Source organism: Enhydra lutris, unplaced genomic scaffold (assembly GCF_002288905.1).
Source record: "Enhydra lutris kenyoni isolate GAN:26980312 unplaced genomic scaffold, ASM228890v2 scaffoldscaffold18, whole genome shotgun sequence".
NCBI lineage: Eukaryota > Metazoa > Chordata > Mammalia > Carnivora > Mustelidae > Enhydra > Enhydra lutris.
Window position 1 is genome coordinate 33,769,912 of NW_019154102.1, and position 9,950 is coordinate 33,779,861.

Below are 9,950 nucleotides of genomic sequence, written 5' to 3' on the forward strand. Positions count from 1 at the left end.
CTGCACGCCGGATGGGGATGAATAAGGCCGTGCGAAGAATAGTGCGCTGACCAGCCAAGATGGCCACTTTCACATGGCCGAGGGCCACTGGCTCCCCGTCCCCAGGGTATCTAAAGGCGGGGCCGGCCGGAAAGACCCTCCGGCAGAGCCTGAGGACAAAACCTCGGCCGATTCTCTTCGTCACCGCTGGGGGACGCGACCTCGCGGACAGACAGCTCGGTCAACGGTCGGAAGGGAAGTGCCATGTCCCAGCAAGGGGAAGACGCCCATAAAGTCTTCGTCGCTTTTCCTTTCACTTCGAGCACGGAAGGATACAAGGACCCCAAATACTCGCACTTCCACTTGGCCCTTGTTAGAAGTGCTTAATATAACTAAATATTCGCAGGAAGGGCGCGTTAGCTCCGCTCGCTCCCCCTACCCCGCGGAGTGGTTCAGCCCGGGCTCCCCTTCCGCGCACCTCCCCTTCGGCCTACCCCCCGCGCGAGTGGCGCATTGGCGCGCGGCGCCGAGGGGCGGGGCCCGTGTCGGGCGCGCGCGGGCGCTGTGTATAAATACTGGGCCGCATCGCCCGCCGCCTCGTTCGCTCCGCGCCGCCCGCCCGAGCTGAGTAGAACGCTGTCTTCTGCTTGTGCATTTCGCAGTTGTCGCCTCGCCGCTCCCTTTTCTCTCAACGCCACTTACACTTACCGCTACGAACACCAACATGAACGGGCAGCTCAACGGCTTTCACGAGGCGTTCATCGAGGAGGGCACGTTCCTCTTCACCTCGGAGTCTGTGGGGGAAGGCCACCCAGGTGAGGTGACGGGCCCTGGAGCGAAGTGAGGGGCGGGGCGTGGGCAGGGCCGGCAGGGACCCGCCAGCGGCGGTGCCCACGCTGGTTGCCCTCGCCGGGCGGGGGGTGAGGAGAGCGGCGGCCGCGCGCCTTCCTCGTGGCGCCGCCGGTGCCGAGCGCGTGGCCGCCACTCCCCTCCCCCTTCCTCTCCTCTCCTCCCTTCCCATCCGGCTGCGCGCTTCGGCATGCGGAAGATTCCAGAAAACGAGAAGGGCGGGGGCCGGGGCAGCTGTGCTCCACTCGGGGAGGGCACTATTTCCTCATCTCCGCCCCGCCGTCTGAAAGCCCTCGAGTGGGCGACCGGCCCTGAGTGCTCGCGGCCGGTCCTCGGGAGCGCGCGCCCCGCATTGCAGCCGCAACCACGTGTTTGCCGCATGTGGCATCTGGGCGAGGGGGAGCCGTCCGGCTCCCAGCGCGCTCGGGTGTGCGGAGTGGGGGGCCCGGACTTAGGGACGCGTGCTGTCTCTGTTAATTCCTTGCCTTGGGCTGTTACAGCCCCCAGAAGACGACGGACGTGCCCTTCGGCAATATATGGCCTTGCCTTCAAGGTGACAGTCTCCAACTAAATATAGCTCAGGTTGGGGGAGGCCTTCCTTATTTGGACCACGTTTGAAAAGGATAGGAAACATGAATTAAGTGTAAGCTGCAATTGCGTTGGATTTCCCTTTAAAGTCTTGGGTGCTTTACCGTTAGGTAAGGTTTTGCCGAACATTTCCTTCTCTGGGCTTTGTCCACTAGTCCGCCATTATGGAGATCAATTTACACGTGAACGAATGAAGCTGTTTCAAGGAACTTTCAGTCTCAGCCTGAAAACATCACCTAGTGGACATAACTATTTTACTGTACAGGTTCTGCCTTTTCTTGGGATGACCACAGTGACATAGTTATCTAAAATTCTTAATGGTCTTAAGAATCCATTTCTGTTTAGTAAGTCTGCTGTGCCTCTGATGAAATCCACAAGCAACCTACCGGTGTGGGAGAGGACAGACGCCAAGATCCTGATGAGGGAAGGTCACGTGTTCTGGTGGGGTTACCCGCCTTCCCTCAAGTGTTGAGAACTTCACATGTATTTGATTCACCTTTTATTAATTTAGTCACTTAAGGTATAGGCGCATATAGCAGGTTGTAAATTAAGTCTTGAGCTTCTGACTTGACTGCCATACACATTCTGCTTTAATTGTTCCGGATAATTGTAGAAAATTCAGTTCCCCTGGAATCTCTAGGGGAGGTATTTCTGTTTTCCCACTTAATAGATGGCAATGAAGTGGGGAAGAAACAAGGATTCGGAATACATTTGGACATTTTCCAGCCTGTTCAGCTCATTTTCCTGGACTACACTTTGGCAGATTTAGATATTTTATTCTTTCTGTTCATGAAGCGCGATTTTACTAACTCTTTGACATTTTCTGTTGCTCTGATTAGTGTTCCTTATGATCAGGGAGAAATTGGTAACAAGGGAAGAAAACAGTTCACCTTTCTCGTTGCTTAGATTTATAATGAAGATTTTAAATTTGGGGGATAAAATGTCAGTATAATTGTCCTTGAGAAATAATACTGTAAAGCAAAATGTTTCCCAGCTTTGCCTTTCAGTTTGAAAATAAACTTTCTGCCTTAACTTGATTTAATTCCAATTATCTGGCTCTTCTTTTTAACAGTGGAAATTGTTTTGCCTGGGAACTTAATTTTTCAAAATGTCTGAAATACTTTAGAGATGGAATGAAATCCTTCTAAGGTGTAAATTGCATGTATCACAGTGAATTTAAATGTATTAAACGTGCTGGGCATTCTGCTGGCTGATCTGAATTGGTGAGCTTGTGGTGCAGCTATATTAAGGCTGGTGTCAAGTTTTCAAGTAATATGCAGCATTATATCCATCATTTGGCAAATGGTTTCTGGTAAAGCAGTACTTATAATTAGACAGCAATTAAGATCTCCATATTTTGAAATTCCACTGAATTCCATGCTTGTAAATGGTTAAATGGTAAATTTTATGTTCTGTAGGTTTTACCACAATTTTTATTATTGTTACTGCTTTTTAAAGACTTTACTTATTTGACAAAGAGAGACACAAGTGGCAGGGGAGTGGGAGAGGGAGAAGCAGGCTTCCCAGTGAGCAGGGAGTCTGATGTGGGGCTCTGTCCCAGGACCCTGGGGCCACAACCGGAGCCGGAGGCAGCCGCTTAACGACTGAGCCATTCAGGTGCCCATTTACCAGATTTTAAAAGAAAGGTCCCCCAAAGATCTGTACAGCAGTACTTATAAACATACTTTCATTGACCATAAGAGAAAGAGATTGAGCCGGGATTCTTTTTTTCCACAGATAAGATTTGTGACCAGATCAGCGATGCTGTGCTTGATGCCCACCTTCAGCAGGACCCTGATGCCAAAGTGGCTTGTGGTAGGTTCTAAACATTGCTTGCTTACCAACTGATGAAAAGGTAACACTGTGAAAATTACTTCATAAGAGTGACATTTGAGTGTGAATTTATCTTTTATTAGAAACTGTTGCAAAAACTGGAATGATCCTTCTTGCTGGGGAAATTACATCCAGAGCTGCTGTTGACTACCAGAAAGTGGTTCGTGAAACCATTAAACACATTGGATATGATGATTCTTCCAAAGGTGTGTTTAAATGAGTTGGCATTTCTAAGCTCATTTTTCCACGTTTTCAACTCCGTTCTGTCTTTAGAGTGTTCCTGCTAAACCATTAATCCCAGTTGTACAGTTTTACTATCTGTGTTGTTCCAGCCCTATTTAATTCTCTTAAAGTTTCAAGTTTTAGGTATACAAGCTTCCCCCTGCCATCCAAAAATGGGACATTCCTGTGCAACCTGGAAGCCAAAATGAGGCAAAGGCTTCATTTTTACAGTAGACCTACATTAGTACGTAGCTTTTTTGGTAAAAGCAGAAATCCTCTGCAGATTTTTTTCAGTCAGTGAAAACAAGTACTGGTATAGGTCTTTGTTAAAGGTGTGAAACACTTTAGAAAAGGCGGGGTGGGGGGATACCTGTATTTGATTTAGCAGTATTTAAAATTCTAGACACTTGTTGTAAATAGAAAGCATTGGTATTTCTTTGTGCCCCCCCCCCCCCCCGTTTTTTTTCCTTAAGGCATTGTTTTGTTTGTAGGGTTTGACTACAAGACTTGTAATGTGCTGGTAGCCTTGGAGCAACAGTCACCAGATATTGCTCAAGGTGTTCATCTTGACCGGAACGAGGAAGACATTGGTGCAGGGGACCAGGTACCTTGGTGTAGACTATCTGCGTCTCTTCTAACATTAAATTCCAAAGCTTAGATTGATGACATTGACTTTTTCCTTTTTTAGGGTTTGATGTTTGGTTATGCCACTGATGAAACTGAGGAATGTATGCCTTTAACTATTGTCTTAGCACACAAGCTCAATGCAAAACTGGCTGAACTACGCCGCAATGGCACGTTGCCTTGGTTACGTCCAGATTCTAAAACTCAAGTAAGTGATGATTATAAAGCTGGATTACACATACTTCACAGAACATCAGTAAACTTGTTTAAAGCTAACTGGAAAAAGACTAGTATTTATCCTTTGTATTATAATTTAGGTTTGTCTTGGCTCTGTATCTAGTAAACTGATGCTCTGATCATCTGCTTTGTCTTCAAGGTGACTGTGCAGTACATGCAGGATCGAGGTGCTGTACTTCCCATCAGAGTCCACACAATTGTTATATCTGTTCAGCACGATGAAGAGGTTTGCCTTGATGAGATGAGGGATGCCCTAAAGGAGAAAGTCATCAAAGCAGTTGTACCTGCAAAATATCTTGATGAGGACACAATCTATCATCTACAGCCAAGTGGCAGATTTGTTATTGGTGGGCCTCAGGTAAGGCCTTATATACAATTCAACTTTATTGAATTTTCTGTTATGTTGACTTGCAAATTTGACTATTGTCACCTTTTTTTGGGGGGGGGTTAGAAAACAGCCAGATGCTTTCACATTTTATTAGCTACAGTATAGTTTTTGGTTTTTTTGCATTTGATTCTTCTGAGGATATTTGCTGAGTGATACAGAATAGGTATTTAACAAACCTGATACAGAACCGTTTATTGGAAAGCACTAAGTATAAAGTGACTTAAATCCTGTAATTTCAGGGTGATGCTGGTTTGACTGGCCGTAAGATCATTGTGGACACTTATGGCGGTTGGGGAGCTCATGGAGGAGGTGCCTTTTCAGGAAAAGATTATACCAAGGTGGACCGTTCAGCTGCTTATGCTGCTCGTTGGGTGGCAAAATCCCTTGTTAAAGGAGGTCTGTGCAGAAGGGTTCTTGTTCAGGTATATATTTTTCTGTGTAACTGGAGTGATTAGAAGGCATGCAAGTGGGAGGGCATTTAGCATAGTATTTGTCTTTTTTTAAATACCAGGGTATTACATAAGTGTGTGGGTCTTTTAAACACTGACTCTTATGACATTTGAATCCTTTTAGGTCTCTTATGCTATTGGAGTTTCTCATCCATTGTCTATCTCCATTTTCCATTATGGCACCTCTCAGAAGAGTGAGAGAGAGCTATTAGAGATTGTGAAGAAGAATTTTGACCTCCGCCCTGGGGTCATTGTCAGGTAAAGATGGTAAAGCCTATTGCTAGTTAAAAATGAGGGTGTGGGTGTATGTACATATATTTGAGATGTATTCAAATCAAGGTGAAGGTCTGAAGATTCCTCAAGTGGGGAAATGTTTTAAGGCCTAGAACTGTTGATGTTATCTTTAAATTGCCTTTAGTAAAGGCTTATGTTAAGAACAATCTAAAACTACAGTGCTCCATGGCTTAGACTAACCATCCTAGAAAGTCTTCCACATTTGATAATGGGGATTTGTGCTTGTGTTATCTAAGGATGTTTATTTTACTTATAAGAAATTAGTACAGATAAGTGGGATATTCAAGGCTGCTATAAAGAAAATAAACAGGGTGTGGGCATGGGACCTTGGTAAGTATGCCATGATCTCAGAAGAGCTTTTGATACTTGCAATTTCTCAGAATAATGACAAGTTTTCATATTTGTTGAGCCAAGGATGGAAAAACAAGAACTGTAGTTACTAATAAGGACTGTGCGAGGAGTTTGGACACCAGAGAAGTAACAAACACTTCTGCCACAAACTTTTTTCCTAGCAAACCCCAGAGAAGTGAACTCATTTGCCAGAACTCTTGAAAATGAGTCTTGCTGATTGTTTTGCTTTATTTTAATTAAATGCTACATATTAAGTTACGGACTTGTATATTCCAGGGATCTGGATCTGAAGAAGCCAATTTATCAGAGGACTGCAGCCTATGGCCACTTTGGTAGGGACAGCTTCCCATGGGAAGTGCCCAAAAAGCTTAAATATTGAAAGTGTTAGCCTTTTTTCCCCAGACTTGTTGGCGTAGGCTACAGAGAAGCCTTCAAGCTCTGAGGGAAAGGGCCCTTCTTCCTAAATTTTCCTGTCCTCTTTCAGCTCCTGATCAGTTGCAGTCACTCCTAGTCAATGACATGAATTTTAGCTTGTGTGGGGGACTGTAAGTTGGGCTTGCTATTCTGTCCCTAGGTGTTTTGTTCACCATTATAATGAATTTAGTGAGCATAGGTGATCCATGTAACTGCCTAGAAAAAAACCAACAACACTGTAGTAAATAATGCTTTTTGAAATTGAACCTTTGTGCCCTATCACCCAACCTTCTAAAATCCTAATTGCATTGACTTTCCCACCAAATGCTGAAAATGTCCTGTAATGTGCACGTAAAGTACTTGTAGTTCCATTATAGCCTCTGTCTGGCAATGCCCTAGCCCTGTCAGCATGAATTTGTAATGTCTTGAGCTCTATTATGAATGTGAAGCCTTCCCTTATCTTCCTATAACTTGATCCATTTCTAATTATGTAGCTGTCAGGGAGTGTTCCCTATCCAATCATTCTTGCATGTAACGCAAGTTCCAGTTGGAGCTCTAGCCTGACCAAAAAAAAAAAAAAAAAAGGCAGTTACCATTAAACCATCTCCCTGGTGCTTATGCTCTTAATTGCCATCTCTTAAATAGCACCAAATCAAAATCTCTCCACTTTTCAGCTGTCTTTGGAGGACGTACGTAATAAGGTTTTTATTTAGTAAACCAACCCTATGCATGGTTTCAGCACTAGCCAAACCACCAACTCCTAGCTCTAGAAAAACAGGCACTTGGCACCCTTGTGATGTCATACAGAGAAGTCACAGGGCAGTACCTGAGGGTCTGTAGGTTGCACACTTTGGTACCAGATAACTTTTTTTTTTCTTTATAAGAAAGACTGAGTACTCCACACTGCACAATAATTCCTCCCAGGGTTTTAACTTTGTTTTATTTTCAAAACCAGGTCCAATGAGCTTTCTGAACAGCTGGTGTAGCTACAGAGAAACCAGCTTCCTTCAGAGAGCAGTGCTTTTGGCGGGGAGGAGGAAATCCCTTCATACTTGAACATTTTCTAATTGCTTATTTATTGTATTCTGGGGTATGGCGTAAGTACAGAGAAGCCATCACCTCAGATGGCAGCTTTTAAAAGATTTTTTTTTTTTTTTTTTTTTTCCTCAACACCATGATTCCTTTAACATGTTTCCAGCATTCCCAGGTAGGCCAAGGTGTCCTACAGAAAAACCTTGGGTTAGACCTACAGGGGGTCTGGCTGGTGTTAACAGAAGGGAGGGCAGAGCTGGTGCGGCTGGCCATGGAGAAAGCGGACTTGGCTGGTGTGGTACAGAGAAGCCAGCTTGTTTACATGCTTATTCCATGACTGCTTGCCCTAAGCAGAAAGTGCCTTTCAGGATCTATTTTTGGAGGTTTATTACGTATGTCTGGTTCTCAATTCCAACAGTTTAATGAAGATCTAAATAAAATGCTAGGTTCTACCTTAACTGTGTCCATTATTCTTTAAAAGTGTTTTGGTAATGAATATGATCTGAGAATATATTCTTTATCCCTGAATAATTGTAAATCTTCTCATGGTTCAGGGAAATCACCTCACACCCCTTCAACCATGACTGCAGGCATTTCAATAGGTTTGTAAAGCCGATCCCTAGCATGAAGAAAAATACTCAAGATTTGATCTGTTTGTCCAGCACTACCTTTTTGACTGATACAATGGCCAAGATCCATGTGTCCTTACTGCAGCAGCCACTCAACCACCAGGAATGTTTTAAACTTGTCCAAGATCAAGGACAAAACATGGAATGGTAATGTTTACTCTTAAGCTTAAACCCATTATTTAGCTTTCCACTCTGAAAGAGTCTTAAATATGCTTTAAGTATTAATCCCTTTATTATAAACAGATGTTAAAGGCTGCAAGTTAGATGTTCAGTACATGACACAGTTGGCCAAATTTTTGAACAGTGGTGAGGGAGCCAGGTTCTAATTGATTTTATAAGCTAGCTAAAGTGAAAATTTTAACAAAATTATAGTGAAGATGCTGTAAGTTTCTAAAACCTTTATTCTGAGTTTGTGTACAGAGAGGTCTACACAAGAACTACAACCATCCCTTTTTAAGCCTAGGAGCTAAAAGTACAGACAGCTACTTGGCATGTTTACATGAGCATGTATGAAAATCAAATGGTTCAACTTTTTACTACTGACCTATAAATGTGAGACCCAAGAAATGCTTAATTACACCTATTTGGAGGCTTAAAAATTTATGTTAGGAGGGGAGCCAAAGTTAAATCTGTTTAAGAAGTTTCAAAAAGCTTTTTTAAGAGAATGAACAACACATTGCTATCAAAACAACCATGCTGGTCAGATAAGAGGAATGATTCGGGAAGAGTTGGGTGCCTATAGGCTGGTGGGACAGCGCCAGGGAAATTAAGGTTAGGTTCAGTACTTGCTAAGAAGATAAACTGGACCTTAAGGAGCTTGGGGAAGGATATTTGTAAAGAACCTGTCTTACGCCTAATGGGGAAAAAGATTCTAAAGGTGAAGAAAAATAAGCAGCCCAGGGAGAAGAGAACAAAAAATGTCAACTGGGGTGATAGTGCAGGCCATGTATGGAAGGAAAGGTCAAAATGTTTGGGTTAGAAGGAAATCGACTTTCTACAAAGTTTTGAAGGGATGACCTGGGGGTCAAGGGACAAAAGATCCAAATGCTGGGAGTAGAATAAAATGGAATACTTTTAAAGCCTGGCTAAAAGGACACTGACAGCCCATTCCTATAACGGCTGCACAGGGCCTGATTTCCTCCTGAAATCTGAACTCAGATTTATTCCATTGAACAGCTTTCCTCATAAACAGTATTAAGATGACTACTTTTCCACTCCATCCCACCCCAACATTTTCACTGGGAAAAAGGTAGTATACTAACAGTTTCGGGATAGCATCCTTGCCTACATTAAAACTACTCTTAAGAGTCCCTTCCCCAAAAGAACTATTCTTACCAGTCAAATAATAGGCATGGGGAGGACGGGCAGGTAGTGCAGGGGAACAGAAGATAGCTGTACTAGCAAAGGACATTGTGCCACAGTATACTGTGTCATTGAGATCTGCAAAACTATTTAAAACCAGTGTTTCCCCACACTATTCTTACCAGAGTGATCAAGATACCCTGAACAGCTACTGCTAGCTTAACGCACACACACAATATCTTGTAGGAATCAGGCTTCAGTGGGATGCCCTTAATTCAGGCCCAACCTGCACAACTGCACCTGCTCTGGTCTAAGGGTGAAAGAATATAGGAAGTACTAGAGATGAACAGACTGAAGAAGAGGTAGAACTGATACAACTTAGAATTTGAGAAATGAGAAAAAAGGAAGACTCAAGACAGGATTCAGATGGCTTGGCCAAAAAAAAAAAAAAAAAAAAAAAGCAACTGCCACTCATAAAGGAAAAGCAGGTCTGAGCTGGGGATGAATGTAAAGTTATGTTTAGGACAGAGTTTGAAAGCTTTGTTGGATACCCAGGTGGAGCGAATTAGATGTATAGGTGGAGAGCACAGGAAAAAAAGCTAATAAGCAGCATCACTGGAAACCATGAGGTGGACACAATCATCCCAAGTGTGTACGGTGAGAAGGCAGCTGCGGAGGAAAGAACCACTGACTGAGGAGGTGGGGGTGGGGTGGGGCATGGGAAGAGAAGCCTGAAAATAGAGATGTCATCCTTTATTG

At 43.6% G+C, this 9,950-nt stretch overlaps 1 protein-coding gene across 1 annotated transcript; it reads left to right on the plus strand.

Moving 5' to 3' along the window:
- The first annotated feature begins 578 nt into the window (after positions 1 to 578).
- On the plus strand, positions 579 to 7,718 carry LOC111147898 (methionine adenosyltransferase 2A). The gene is made up of 9 exons (XM_022504162.1): positions 579 to 794; positions 3,154 to 3,231; positions 3,333 to 3,455; positions 3,963 to 4,075; positions 4,160 to 4,303; positions 4,472 to 4,690; positions 4,960 to 5,142; positions 5,294 to 5,427; positions 6,091 to 7,718. The coding sequence occupies exons 1-9, from the start codon at positions 704 to 706 to the stop codon at positions 6,191 to 6,193; spliced, it is 1,188 nt and encodes a 395-aa protein (XP_022359870.1). The 5' UTR covers positions 579 to 703; the 3' UTR covers positions 6,194 to 7,718.
- Positions 7,719 to 9,950: the final 2,232 nt, after the last annotated feature.

Coding starts and splice junctions, on each gene's coding strand:
- LOC111147898 (XM_022504162.1), top strand. CDS start 704: ATGAACGGGCAGCTCAACGGCTTTCACGAGGCGTTCATCGAGGAGGGC. Junction 4,691..4,959: donor TTGTTATTGGTGGGCCTCAG/GTAAGGCCTTAT, acceptor CTGTAATTTCAG/GGTGATGCTGGTTTGACTGG. Junction 5,428..6,090: donor CGCCCTGGGGTCATTGTCAG/GTAAAGATGGTA, acceptor TGTATATTCCAG/GGATCTGGATCTGAAGAAGC.